Source organism: Zychaea mexicana (genome assembly GCF_025766255.1).
Source record: "Zychaea mexicana strain RSA 1403 chromosome Unknown BDB00scaffold_140, whole genome shotgun sequence".
Lineage (NCBI taxonomy): Eukaryota > Fungi > Mucoromycota > Mucoromycetes > Mucorales > Lichtheimiaceae > Zychaea > Zychaea mexicana.
In genome coordinates this window covers 56,492-70,768 of record NW_026516803.1, presented here as the reverse complement: position 1 = coordinate 70,768, position 14,277 = coordinate 56,492, and the positions used below count along the sequence as shown (strand labels likewise).

General features: G+C 46.2%; 4 protein-coding genes across 4 annotated transcripts; 1 reads left to right on the top strand and 3 right to left on the bottom strand.

Moving 5' to 3' along the window:
* Nucleotides 1–197: 197 nt before the first annotated feature.
* On the top strand, nt 198–5,603 carry BDB00DRAFT_885198 (1,3-beta-glucan synthase component-domain-containing protein; the record flags this gene model as incomplete). The annotated part of the gene is made up of 4 exons (XM_053128396.1): nt 198–2,162; nt 2,251–2,451; nt 2,520–5,147; nt 5,247–5,603. The coding sequence occupies 4 exons, from the start codon at nt 198–200 to the stop codon at nt 5,601–5,603; spliced, it is 5,151 nt and encodes a 1,716-aa protein (XP_052973687.1).
* A 702-nt stretch (nt 5,604–6,305) lies between these two features.
* Nucleotides 6,306–8,376, bottom strand: BDB00DRAFT_983832 (major facilitator superfamily domain-containing protein). The gene is made up of 2 exons (XM_053130004.1): nt 7,743–8,376; nt 6,306–7,642 (listed from the first exon to the last, which is right to left on the bottom strand). The coding sequence occupies exons 1-2, from the start codon at nt 8,218–8,220 to the stop codon at nt 6,489–6,491; spliced, it is 1,632 nt and encodes a 543-aa protein (XP_052973686.1). The 5' UTR covers nt 8,221–8,376; the 3' UTR covers nt 6,306–6,488.
* A 1,964-nt stretch (nt 8,377–10,340) lies between these two features.
* On the bottom strand, nt 10,341–12,530 carry BDB00DRAFT_878573 (P-loop containing nucleoside triphosphate hydrolase protein; the record flags this gene model as incomplete). The annotated part of the gene is made up of 6 exons (XM_053127751.1): nt 10,341–10,351; nt 10,436–10,753; nt 10,856–11,063; nt 11,128–11,260; nt 11,338–11,815; nt 11,879–12,530. The coding sequence occupies 6 exons, from the start codon at nt 12,528–12,530 to the stop codon at nt 10,341–10,343; spliced, it is 1,800 nt and encodes a 599-aa protein (XP_052973685.1).
* A 187-nt stretch (nt 12,531–12,717) lies between these two features.
* On the bottom strand, nt 12,718–14,277 carry BDB00DRAFT_878572 (pyridoxal phosphate-dependent transferase; the record flags this gene model as incomplete). Its single annotated transcript, XM_053127750.1, has 5 exons — nt 12,718–12,953; nt 13,027–13,135; nt 13,202–13,344; nt 13,439–13,556; nt 13,660–14,277. The coding sequence occupies 5 exons, from the start codon at nt 14,275–14,277 to the stop codon at nt 12,718–12,720; spliced, it is 1,224 nt and encodes a 407-aa protein (XP_052973684.1).

Below are 14,277 nucleotides of genomic sequence, written 5' to 3'. Positions count from 1 at the left end.
GGATCGACAGGCGTCGTCGAGCCAACAGCCAAATTGAAGATGATTACGAGTATAATACGGATCGAAATGCTCCGCCCTCCGCACCCACCATCCCTGCCAACAATAACAGCAACGACGCATATACCATCGACGTTCTTGGCCATCTGACATCCGGCGACGAAGGCCGATATACGCGCTATGCAACTTCGGCAGACTCAATGTTGGCTCTATTAGAAAGCAAGCGTTTCAAGAACAAGCTCGTCACCGATAGCAATGCATCCATGCAAGACCCGTCAAGTAGCCAAGTGCTGCCAAAGAATACCTTGCTTGGTTACAGCGACAGCACTCCGTACGCGTCGTGGGGTCCCGAGGATACACTACCTGCTACCTTTGCCGAGGTCGAGGCCCAGTTTCACGCCATTGCCAAAAAGTTTGGCTTTCAAACCGACAGCGTGCGCAACATGCTAGATCACCTCATGATTATGCTTGACTCGCGCGCATCGCGCATGAAGCCTCAGCAAGCGCTCGACACCTTGCATGCTGACTATATTGGTGGTGAAGGTGCCAACTACCGTCGCTGGTATTTTGCTGCCCAAATGGATCTCATGGACGACGACGCCAAGAACGAAAATCAACAGCACGACGATGAAGAAGAAGACGATACCAAACGTCTGGAGAATGCCGAAGAACGATGGAAGATACGCATGCGCTCTCTGACCAACGAAGAAAAAATACGCGATCTGGCTTTGTACTTGCTGATTTGGGGTGAAAGCGCAGTCGTGCGTTATACACCCGAAACACTCTGCTTTTTGTACAAACTAGCCAGCGACTATTATGCCGCCGCCACTGCTTCTTCAGAGAATGATGACAATAACAACAACAACAACTCCGCTATTCCTGACGTAGAAGAAGGCGACTTTTTGGACAACGTTATCACGCCGCTGTACAACTTTTTCCGCGACGAAATTTACGAAAACATCAATGGTCGACTCGTCAAGCGCGAAAAAGATCACGACAAGATTATCGGATATGACGATGTCAATCAGTTCTTTTGGTACCCGACATGCTTGACACGAACCCTACTTGCCGACAAAAAGACAACGCTACACAGCTTGCCACCGCACGAACGCTACCCAGCGCTCAAGCAAGTCGACTGGAAGCAGACGTTGCGTAAAACATACAAAGAGAAGCGCACCTGGATGCATGCCTCAATCAACTTTTCGCGTGTGTGGATCATTCACATTGTCTCTTTCTGGTACTATGTGAGTGCCAACGCCCCTGCACTATACCTCAACGAAGACAAGGAGATAGCCGAACAGGAAGCCTCGGTGCAATGGTCGATCGTTGCGCTCGGTGGTGCAATTGCCGTGTTTCTCATGCTTGTCGGGTCGTTTTCAGAATATTCGTACTTGCCGTTCACCTGGTCGACGACAAAAATTATTACGCGGAGGATAGCTCTGCTGTTTGTGCTATTCATCATCAATGCTGGCCCGACCGTATACTGCGTGTTTATCGATCGACGCAGTGGCATATCCAAACTAGTAGCGATCATTCAGCTCTTGATCAGCGTAGCCACCACACTGTTTCTAGCAATCACACCCACGGCCCGCCTGTTTGTACGTCGCAGGGATAATTCCCGAACGATGCTGGCGACCAGTCGTTTCACTGCAAACTTCCCGCCGCTCAAGCGCATTGACCGAATCATGTCAATCGCCCTGTGGATCTGCGTGTTTACCTGCAAGCTGCTCGAATCTTATTTCTTCTTGGCGCTCTCGTTCAAGGATCCGCTCAAGGTCATGAGCCGCATGCATATTGAAAATTGCAGCGACAAAATCATCGGGGTCCGGCTGTGCCATGCAATGCCTGATCTGACGCTCGCGCTCATGTTTTTCATGGATCTGCTGCTCTACTTTTTGGATACGTATCTGTGGTACATTATCTGGAACACTATCTTTTCGGTTGCCCGCTCGTTCTATCTTGGCATCTCGATCTGGTCGCCCTGGCGGAACATTTTCTCTCGGATGCCCAAGCGCATCTTTGTCAAGCTGCTGGCTACATCCGATATACAGATCAAGTACAAGCCCAAGGTGCTCTGCTCACAGATATGGAACGCTATCGTGATAACCATGTACCGCGAGCATCTTATCACTGTGGATCACGTACAGCGCATGCTTTATCAGCAGGTACATTATATATCTATTTATATGCCACAACGAGTCGTTTCCTCCACGTTTTCTAACATGTTGCTATGTTATTTTCGGTTAATTGTAGGAAACGAATCCCGAGGATGGTCGCAGGACGCTCAAGCCCCCAACATTTTTTGTATCGCAAGAAGATACTGCATTCAAGACCGAGTACTATCCACAACACAGCGAAGCCGAACGACGCATCCATTTCTTTGCGCAGAGCTTAACTACGCCCATGCCTCAGCCACGTCCTGTCGAATGCATGCCTTCTTTCACTGTGCTTACGGTAAGTCACTTTTAGATTCTGTGGCATAAAAACATAAAACCTCCTAACACAAAGATTCTATCATGTAGCCGCACTATGGTGAAAAGATCTTGTTGTCTCTGCGTGAAATTATTCGCGAGGAAGATCAGAACACACGTGTCACCTTGCTCGAGTATTTAAAGCAGCTGCATCCAGTCGAATGGGAAAACTTTGTCAAGGACACCAAGATCATGGTCGACGAGTCCAACTGCAGCGAGAACGATCGCAGTACATCCATGCTGTCGGACATGACCGAAAAAGACACCGAAAAGAGCAAGGTGGATGACCTGCCGTTTTACTGTATCGGGTTCAAATCTGCCAAACCAGAGTATACCTTGCGTACACGGATATGGGCCTCGCTGCGTGCTCAGACCTTGTATCGCACCGTCTCTGGCTTCATGAACTATCGAAAGGCCATTAAGCTTCTTTATCGCGTCGAGAACCCAGACACGGTTCACACGTACCAGGACAGTGGAGATAAATTGGAGCGTGATCTGGATCAGCTGTCACACCGCAAGTTCCGTTTCCTTGTAGCCATGCAACGCTATGCCAAGTTTAATACCCAGGAATCCGAGGATGCCGAGTTTCTGTTCAAGGCGTACCCGAACCTTCAGGTAGCCTATGTCGAGGAAGAAGTCAATGACGAAGGTAAAACGACGTATTACTCGGCGCTCATTGACGGCAATTGCGAGATGGCGGACAGTGGCAAGCGCAAGCCCAAGTATCGCATCCGTTTGCCTGGCTCGCCTATCCTGGGTGACGGCAAGTCTGACAACCAAAACCATGCCTTGGTCTTTTACCGCGGTGAGTTCTTGCAGCTTATTGATGCCAACCAGGACAACTACTTGGAGGAGTGTCTCAAGATCCGTAACATCCTTGGCGAATTTGAGAACCTGGGCCCCTCCGAGGTGTCTCCTTACTCCCCGTCATGGAAGGAAAAGCCAGGTGCGCCAGTAGCCATTGTCGGTGCGCGCGAGTACATTTTCTCCGAGAACATTGGTGTCCTCGGAGACGTAGCGGCTGGCAAGGAGCAAACGTTTGGTACCTTGACCCAGCGCATCATGGCCAAGATTGGCGGCAAGCTTCATTATGGGCATCCAGATTTTCTGAACGCTATCTTTATGACGACACGCGGTGGTGTCAGCAAGGCACAAAAGGGATTGCATCTTAATGAGGATATCTACGCTGGCATGAACGCATTCACACGCGGTGGCCGCATCAAGCACACGGAATACTTTCAATGTGGCAAGGGTCGTGATCTCGGCTTTGGATCTATTCTCAACTTTACGACCAAGATTGGCACTGGCATGGGTGAGCAGATGCTGTCACGCGAGTACTACTACATTGGCACGCAGCTCCCGCTGGATCGGTTCCTGACTTTCTACTATGCACACCCGGGTTTCCATATCAACAATATTTTTATTATGCTGTCTGTGCAAATGTTTATGCTTGTCCTGCTGTTTATTGGAGCCATGGGTGCCAGCTTGTCGATCTGTGAGTACAATGCCGATGCCCCACCTGATGCGCCTTTGACACCCGAAGGATGCTACAACCTGGTACCCATCTTCGAGTGGGTGAAGCGCTGTATCCTGTCCATCTTTGTCGTCTTCTTTGTGTCCTTTTTGCCGCTGTTCTTGCAAGAATTGACCGAACGTGGGTTCTGGCGAAGTATCACTCGGCTGGGCCGTCATTTCATGTCACTGTCGCCGTTCTTTGAGATTTTTGTGACACAGATCTACATGAACTCTGTCATCGAGAACCTTATCTACGGTGGCGCACAATACATTGCTACTGGCCGAGGCTTTGCAACATCGCGTGTACCATTTTCATTGCTGTTCTCAAGATTTAGCAGCTCAAGTATCTATGCTGGTTCCCGGTGTTTCCTCATCATGATGTTTGCTTCGTTGTCCATGTGGATTCCGCACCTTGTGTATTTCTGGTTCACCGTCGTGGCATTGATCATATCCCCTTTCATCTTCAATCCAAACCAGTTCGCGCTTGTCGAATTTCTGGTAGATTATCGCGAGTTTATGCGCTGGATGTCCCGAGGCAACTCAAAGACGCACAGAAACTCATGGATAAAGCACTGTCGCGAATCACGATCGCGCATTACCGGATACAAGCGCCGGCAAAAGAAAACCAAGGATGGCAAGGCTGACAATACTTTGGTGGGCGATATTCCACGAGCTCGGTTAGGCACCATATTCTTTTCGGAGGTCGTGCTACCACTCCTTTATGCTATCCTGTGTCTGATCCCGTATGTATTCGTCAAGAGTTTCGACCCGGAGGACAGCTCCCAGCCCAACAAGGGACAGAGCGGTCTATTGCGAATCGGTATTATCTCCTTGGCTCCAATATTGCTGAACGCGGGTGCACTGGCCATCTTCTTTTTTGTGTCGCTATTCTTGGGATCGGTGCTCAGTCTGTGCTGCCACAAGTTTGGATCAGTCATTGCCGCTACTGCACATGCATGGGCTGTGTTCAACTTGATTTTGCTGTTTGAGGCACTGATGCTACTGGAAGAGTGGAAGGTTACGAACATTATCCTGGGTGCTGTGGCCATGATAGCTCTGCAACGCTTTGTGCTGCGCGTGCTGACGGTGCTCTTCCTCACCAGAGAATTCAAGCACGATGAATCCAATCGAGGCTGGTGGACCGGCAAGTGGTACGGTCGTGGTGTAAGTAGTCTAATTTACTTATATAATGTGCTTGAAATGATCATCATGACCTTCATATGCAGAAGCAGAAAGACTCATAATTTTCAATGCTGTTTTTAGTTGGGCTGGCATGCCATCTCACAGCCACTGCGTGAGTATCTATGCAAGATCGTTGAAATGAGCGAATTCGCAGCAGACTTTGTTCTGGGCCACTTGATCCTGTTCACGCTGTCTATCTTTTGCCTGATCCCCTATGTCAACACAGCGCACTCATTGATGCTGTTTTGGTTACGACCTAGCAAGCAAATCCGACCGCCTATCTGGACCTCACGACAGCGTAGAAAACGCAGACGGATTGCTATCACCTATGGCATATTATTTACGGGCATGTTTATATTATTCGTAGCATTGATCGCCGGTCCACTGGTTGTCGGCAAGAGCCTAAAGTTCATCAACCCTCGCAAGCTTCCAATATAAAAAAAGTAGTCTTACTAGTGTTTTAATCTATCCTGACATCTTGTCCTTCCCATCAAAAAAAACAAACCTTCTACTGACCATTCTCCCATTCATACACTATTTTCCTTCGCACTCCTCCTCCTTTCCTCTTTGTGATACTCAGTCTTTCGAGAGGTACACACTTAGTTTATTTTTAACGTTATGATTCCTTTTTTCCGCTTTCTTTTCTATTATTCCACACCATCAAACATATTACATTCGAGCAGCTCCACTTGTACAATTTTGATAAAACACACACAAAAAAATCAGAAAATGCTTTTGCTCTTTTGTTTTTGGATGCAACTACCCTCTTACTAGACTGCATTTCATTTCAGGACTTGCTTCTCCACCAATAACAGATTTGGAGGGGAGGTATAAGCTTGATCTCGGCACACCCTATGTAGCATATGTTTGCTGTAGAATCATGATAGGGTATCTCTGTTAATGTATATACCTGCAAGGTATCTTTCCGTTGACAGGCTGCTAAGCGAATCAGCCAACTTTGCTCTATGGATATATAAGTTCTATGAAACAACATGCCCTTTCAAGATATTGAACGATACTTCTTTGCGGTACATACAGTATCTGATCCAAAAAGTTTCAATGTCATTTGGTATGACGTAACACGTTCATTTAAAAACTGTTAGCATTAGGGTGCTTTTTCAAAGGTTATAAAAAATAGTACATCTCTCGATTTTAGAATTTTTTTTTTTAAATAGCAGTATTGCATATGCGCAAAAAGAAAATATATTTACATTAAACAAAAAAAAAACAATAAAGTAGGGAATAATTACAGATACATTGATAGGTTTTAGAAGGATTTAGTATGAGGAATAGAATGACAATAAAAATAGATAGAATGCGTAATTAGGATGATTTCTCAGCAACATTTTCTACGGGAACTGACTCGCGGGATACTGCATCGTCGTCGCGAACAACCGCAGCAGTGGGTGGAATGTAATCTTCTTCAAAGACAGAGAGATCCAGGCCCTTGGATTCGGGAATCCAGAGGAGGGTGACGATCAGACCCAGGAACATGATTCCTGCAAAGATACCAAGGGTTCCAGGCAAAAAAGCATGCTCACCAGGAGCACCTCCGTAGTCGACAAGCACGTTGAAGGCAAATGAAGCCAGAATAGCACCAGCCTTACCAGAGGCGGCGGAAATACCGTGAGCAGATGCACGCACCTTGGTAGGGAAGACTTCACCAGGAATGATAAAGGTGGTGCAGTTGGCGCCAAAGTTTTGGAACAACTGGGCAAGGGTAAAGATAGTGATGAAAGCGGGCATAGCATTGTCACGCAATGGGTAGTATGCCGCAGCAAGGATGGCAAACAGGATGGTACATGCAGTGAAGCCCATAATCTGAATAGGACGACGGCCCCAGCGTTCGATGAAGATGACAGTCAAGTAATAACCAGGAACAGAGCCAAGACAGGTGATGATGATCTGACCGACGGTGTTGGCCCAAAGCGTCTCGAAAGGCGTAGACTTGTTCGAGAAACCAATTGCTTCGAGAATGTACGAGTTGTTTAAGCCCAAACCGTAAAAAGCAATGTCAAGCAAGAACCAAGAGAGCGAGGTACCGAGCAAGGTCTTGAAGTGCCTCCATTGGCCAAAGTAGGCGGCGAATTCGGCCCAGTGGCTGCGCTGCTTGATGTCGACCTTGGTATGCTGGCGAGCGAGTTCATCGGATACTTGTTGACCCTTGGCGGCGGCGGCGGCTTCGAGGTCATGCTCGACATCCATGGCATACCGGGGAGATTCAGGCATGGTGAAACGCAAGTAGATGGTGGCAACAGCAGGAACGGCGCCGAGACCAATACACAAACGCCAGACGTAGTCGAGATTGAACACATCAGCGTTGACTGCGCCCTTGAAGATGGCGAGGATGATCAGGGTGACAATAGCGGCTGCGAGGTTGCCAATGCCTTGCATAGAGAAAATAAGTGCCATCATCATACCACGGCGACCCGTGGAACTCCACTCAGACGTGATAGTAGCACTCATGGGATAATCACCTAGTAGACATAAGTACACATGTGAGTTAGTTTGTAAGTTTTGCACAGAGTGTATCTAGAAATAGAGAGAAAGACAATGCGTTTGAAATAGATGGTTTACCTCCAACACCAAAGCCGAGAACCAAACGCCATAATCCGAGGAATGCAATACCAGAAACACCACGGACGGTAGATGCAGAGGTCGCACAGTTGATGGTACCGAGGATGATGATCAACAACTCGAAACCATAGATCTTGCGACCCAAGATGTCGCCAAGGAAGCCAAAGAAGAGCTGACCAAAAAGAGTGCCGACGGATGTCATGCCCTTAATCACGCCTTCGATATCCGAGGGCATCTTGTTGTTGTTGTGCGGGTAGTAGACATAGCCAAGCATAGGGCTGACCAGATTGATGATGAAGATGTCGTAGGAATCGGTGAAGAAACCAGCACCGGCAGTGAGGATGGTTCTGACGGTGAACCAGTTGAACTCGGTACCGACGCCACCATCATCGAGCTTCTCAAGGCTCTTGAGGTTGGTTTGTGCGGACTCGATGCGCTCTTGTTCCAGCGCGGTGGGTTCAGCGGTCGAGGACGCCATTTGATTTTCCCTTGTTGGGTAAAAAATAGAAAGGGGAGAAGGAAGGGTTTGTTGAGAAGAAAAAAAGAAACAAATAAGGAACAAAGCGAGCGTTGCCCTTTTATATCATAGCCGTTTCATGTTTCCCTTCTTTCTCTTCCATTTTTTTACGCGGACTGGAAAAGGAGTGTCAAGTGGTGTAGAGTGAGGTAGCCTGGGTAACGTTTCATTGGCTCTGCGTGGGTAGCTTGAAAAGCCTTTGATTGAGCGAAGCCAATCACAGTCAAACATGGACCCCGCGTGTGCCAGTTCTTCGCCTTCCTGATCTTCTACGGCGGCTGCCTTGAGATCTTTTGAACTAAATGGGAATATAAAAAAAAAAACTTTTTTCTTGGACTAAACAGAAAACGTGCCTGAGGAAAGCAAGAATTTTTCCTTTTGCTGCAATATTCTAGCGTGGATGTCGTGGAATTCTCCACTGCTTTTTTACTTTAGCAGGCATTATGCTTACTTGTAGCTCCCCACTACAACAATATGCCTCGATATGCGCATTATTAACCCAACACAGTAATATTACAGCGGCCGAGCGTACTGACCAGCGAGCAAACCCAAGGACCCGCGTAGGACAACGTGGCAATCCGATGCTCTGTGATTGGCGCGTTTTCCCTCCGTTGCACATAATCTTTTTGCTTCCTGATTGTATATCATAGCCAGTCTATTATACTCAAAAGAGCGTGGCAAAAAGTTGCTTTTTTAAAGTTTAACTACATGTCGCTCCATTACTGCAAACGCTGATGTCTCTCGTAATATGCTGAACTTGCACACATACTCTTATTCATTGTTCCTATTGTGCAGTACACACCTCCTGCATTTGTTTTTCTTTGTAAAAATTTCTTTTATGGAAAGCGAGGGCGGCGGGACTAATCGCCTTTCTCTCCGGTTGCTGACATTTTTTTTATTTGCGATCATGTAATACACAGCGCCCAGTCTCCCAACCCGGTAAAAAGAGCGGAGTGTGATTACGCAGTCTCGGGAATTGCCTCACAGTGAAATAGTGAAACAGGCATCGGGCTGTACGGGACAGCGGTACAGCTTTTGGTAGTCGGGTGACGCCGAATGTGGTAGCAACAAAAGCCATACATCGACCCGATCAATTCTACACAGGGCCTCGCTTTGTACGCTTGTGGCAGATATCCCAGTACTTTGAGTGCAGAAGGATCACTATCAGTAGATGATGCACGCTCTCCTTAAAAGACCCAAGTATGCTACTGATAATAGTTTCATCCGGCAATATCAAGTGGCAGATAATTCATGACCATGCTTTTTCTTTACTGTACTGGAACTATAACTGGCCATCGCTCGTACCACCAGAATTTACGGCAAATCAATCACAGCATGTGTACAGTTTATAGTGTGTCAATCACACTCAGTATCTAAATTTTCATTTCAACAAGTGTGCCATAACAATGAGTTTTTTCCAAACAGACTTTGGGAGTGTTCAGCATGGATTCTGACTTAGAGGCATTCAGCCATTATCCAGCAGATGGTAGCTTCGTTCTTTTGGGCGTTATCTAATGTTGAATCCGTCCTTGTTTGCCGAAATATGTAGCTTTGATGTAACGAGATACAAGTCATAGTATCAAGGGCGACTCATATAGTTTTGGGAGCCTTTTGTATCCGAGCAAAATGTTGATGGATCTCTTAAATCATCAAAGAACTCGCACGGAAAATATGATCACTGATTTGTTGGTTTACATATAACCAACCCATAATATCATAGAAACACGCTACTGTAGCACCTCACGGCGTATTTGATCCGCAACTTACACAAGCATTTTCAAGATCAACACCTATTTTACATAATGAGTGTCCATGCATGGTCGTGTGGAGTTTCGCATGTTCTACAATTGATGTCTATATTTGGTGTAGTGATAAATAAATGCCGGTTACAGGAGAATTGGCAAAAGTACAAGAAAAGCAGTGTACAACGAGAGAAAGGGAGAAATTGACAGAAGCATACATGGTCTTCAAGCGATTGACTGTACCAATACACGAAATCAACTGTCACACGTCAACAAAGTACACTTGGATTTGGGCAACCATCATGGGGAAACGCCGTCGCCATAGCATAACAGGTATATTCAATCCAGCACTATTTATACAATGTAACACCGTTAAAAAAAGCATTAGTAAAGGGAGAGAACAATTTCCAGATGAGGCAATGAACAACCGTTACCTTCTTCCTGCTGTTGTTGTTGCTGCGATGTACTGCTAGAAACAGAAAATGGTGATGCATTATCGGAGCCTCGGTCTTCTTGGTATTTTTCAGTCAAACGTCGTAATTTGGCAGGAATGTCTTTGACATGCTCGCGACATAGGACCATAATCTGCATAATTTCGCTTGGCGGGATAACAAACTCTGGAATATCCTGTTCCAACTGTGAATAAACATCATCCAATGTACTTGGATCGCCCTCTTCCAAAACCATCCGATACATCCGCCGCATTTGATAATGTGTCGCAAACGTCAAGTCCAAATGTACATCCATACGACCTAAGAAAAAGATCCTCTTTTACATTAGCCTCATCCATTGTTCTCACTAGCACAACACTATAGCAACCTCTGTCTTGTTTAAATACATTACAAATTTCTTACCAGGACGAATAATTGCTGGATCGAGAACTTTGGGATGATTACTGGTCATGATAAAGATGATTCCTTCTTCTAGAGTATGACCATCCAGAATCGATAAAAACGTGCTCAAATTAAATCGATGCTGTCGTTTGTTATTGTTGTTGTTGTCTTGTTTCTCGGACCCGATGGCATGCATAGCGCGTTCCACACCAGTTCGTCTATGCAATGTCTTGACATTTTTCCCACTTTAGGTTAGCCAAATCATCAGATGAACTTGCTGGCTGTTAACTCACCGTAGTCATCGTATCAATATCCTCAAAAACCACAATGCTATTGGCAGGTACGCTAGCAAATGCTTTAGATAATTCTGAGTCCGAGTCAATATAGCTAAGATTCATAAAATACAGGTGGCGCTTCAAGAACGATCTACAGACGCATAGGAAACTGATGTCAGTAAAAAAGAAAGTATCAAGTCGTAATGCACATTGCTTCAACACTCTTACGCAATAGCAAAAATCAGCGAAGTCTTTCCAGTGCCAGGTTTGCCATGGAGGAGATAGCCACGAACATACGGTGCGCCTATTCGTTTGTAAAAGCCCTTGTTTTGTACAAATGTTTCAAGATCTTTGGCGATTAACGCTTCACTTTTGGGACAGAGTGCAACTGTTTGAAGTCCTTGGTTTTCGTACAGCGAACATATTCTCAGCCATTGACCAGAAGCTGAATAATCATAACGCGATCGGGTTTGTTTGCGTAGTGAATCCATGTGGACGAGGTAATCATGTGCAACTTTGTTGAGGAACGTGGCCAAGCTGGATACTGTTGCGCCATGCTTCCTGCAGCCGATCATGGAAATCCGTATGGAAGGCTCGCCGCTATTAGCTGCAGACTGCTTGTCGCTCACAATGCCAGTTATTGGTGGAGGAGTGGGTGTCTGAAAAGTGATATATAAAGTGCACTCTTCGTGCTTTACAGAATAGGCTGTTGTGTTTTTATGCTAATTAGCAATCAAAGCATTATATGCATAGATTTATCATAGAGTACCTTGGCCAGTTTGTGGGACAATGTTAAAGGCAGGAGGTTCCAAGGGAGAATGGTCTACCGCAAGATTGGGTTTCATGGTATAATATCCGTGCCCTTTTGACTGGACCCCTCTTGAAACGAGGTGGGACAAGGCTTGATGGAAGACATTGGGTGCTGTCATGGCGTCGTGAGGAGGAATAGGAGAGTTATAGTGTGCATGGAGCAGGCCGAGAGTGTTATTTAGATGCACAGTGTCGCTGTTGTTGGACTTGTCTTGTTGAGAGGAGGAGGAGGAGGAGGTAGAGGAGAACAGCAACTTACTCGTGTGGTATTCATCTTGTGAAGTCATGGGTTCTATGACAATAGCAATGTCACCCTTGGTTTCTAACTCTGAATCGTGTCGTCGTTGACTTTTTTTTAGCACCGTGTTGGCCAGCAACAAGGCTATTTTGGCAGCCACCAGAATGAATGTCACGGTTGCGGTGACAACGAACGTATCAACTGCATATATCCCGGTTTTCGGTACGTGTCGCTCGATTCGCGATGGCAGAAATGCGTACAAGACGGATTCCAATTGGGGAAGTGAAAAAGTCGAAAAGAGAGGCGCTAATGCTGCATTGATTCCATCGTCGCTATTCTGTTGTTGTTGCTGCTGCTGTAGTTCACTCGTCATTTTGGTGTTCACTGCAAAATAGTCATTATTGGAGTATGTATTGAAGTATAATGATATTGAATGTCATAGTTTTCTGAGAAGAAAAAAGGAGGAAGGTTGTGCGTGGGTTTTTAATGCAATTAACAAAAATGTGTCTGAATATGTATATCGGCGTATGTGGTTTGGTGTAATAGTAAAAATGTACAGTTTACAGCTTTGCTGGTTCCAAAGCAGAAGCAGATGGAGCAATGCTGTTATGTTTTTCGACATTGAAGAATTCATGGACTGCAGAGACGAGAGAGTCGATTTGCTCTATTGTGTTGTGACCATGAAGACAGATTCTGACCCGTTCTTGACCTTTTGGAACAGTAGGTGAACAGATGGGCTTGACGATAAACCCGCGCTTATTCAAGTATCCTGCAAGGGCACGAACAGGTGCGTTTCCTACAACAAGCACAACTGGTCAGCTCGGTAACACAAATAAGACTTTATTCCACTATGGCCATTGAGGTCATACCATTGAGCACAATGCCTTGGATTGGGCTATCTGATGGTAGTAAGGTTCCAGTGGGCAGGCGGATAGCTTCTCTGAATTGGCGTGTAATGGTGTGCAAATGTCGTTGGATCTAAACAGAGAGTATCCGTGTGAGTGACACAGGCTTACTGTTGCCTTTCAATTAAAGAACACTTACTGCTAGTGTCTCGCCACATTCCAGAAAGTCGTACGAGCATTTGATGCTTGCCAAGCTGCTGAAAGGCAGGAAAGTCGAATAAATAAGCGGTCGAGCATAATTAATCAAATAGTCGCGTAGAGTATTCGAACCAAGGACGGCGGCTATACCGGGTACAGAAAAAGAAAGAGAGCCTCGATGCGTCAGATGGCGTCAAAAATGGCGTGGCAATTATGGAAAATGGACCAGCTGATTTACCTCCACTGCTGGCCAATGACTTGCCAAACGTATGCAACCGCGCAAAGATCTCTTTTTCAAGTCCCAGTTGACAAACGACACCACGCCCACTCTCCCCATAGACGCCTGTAGCGTGTGCCTAATTTGTATGACCAAAAAGCCCCCCCCCCCAAGATGTTAAGAAGACAACAACGAAGACCGATACCCTACCCGCTCACCCAGAGTTTTCCATTTCTTTATACCTCATCCACGATAATGTATCCGTTTTCTCGTTCCGGCCAGTATTTCCTCAACAACTGTACAATCTCCACCAGTGGCGCAACGTCGCCATCCATGGAATACACGGTTTCCACAGCAATAAAGACGTTCTTGTCGGTCGAATACCCGATTTCTATTAGCACGCGATCCAGGTCGGCTACATCCGAATGTTTGAAAGGTATCAAGCGGCCTGCGCGTGAAACTCGCATTCCTTCGTGTACACTAGCATGGACGAGTTCATCGTAGATAACAATGTCTCCTTTTTGCGGCAGTGTACTGAATAGGCCCGTGTTGGCGTCGAAACCCGAGTTGAATAGCAATGCTGAGTCGGCCCCGTGAAACTTGGCGATCTGCTGCTCTAAATCGATCGCGTATTGTGAATTACCGTCTAACAATCGCGATCCTGTGGAGCCGAGCACGGTGTCAAGTGAATTCAGCTCGTCAAGGTACCGTTTACGTAAAACACTGTTTTGTGCCAGTCCGAGAAAGTCATTGGACGAGAAATCAATGGCATTTGCAGAATTAACCACGAGTTGGCGTCGTTTCGCGATCTGTTGTCGTTTGTTGAGTACTGACGCGAGCTGATCCTCCAAACGACCCAT

Bases quoted from the DNA above. Each gene is read 5' to 3' on its own strand.
- BDB00DRAFT_983832 (XM_053130004.1), bottom strand. From the start codon at position 8,220: ATGGCGTCCTCGACCGCTGAACCCACCGCGCTGGAACAAGAGCGCATC. The intron at 7,643-7,742 runs GTAAACCATCTA...TATGTCTACTAG, and splicing joins TCTCGGCTTTGGTGTTGGAG to GTGATTATCCCATGAGTGCT.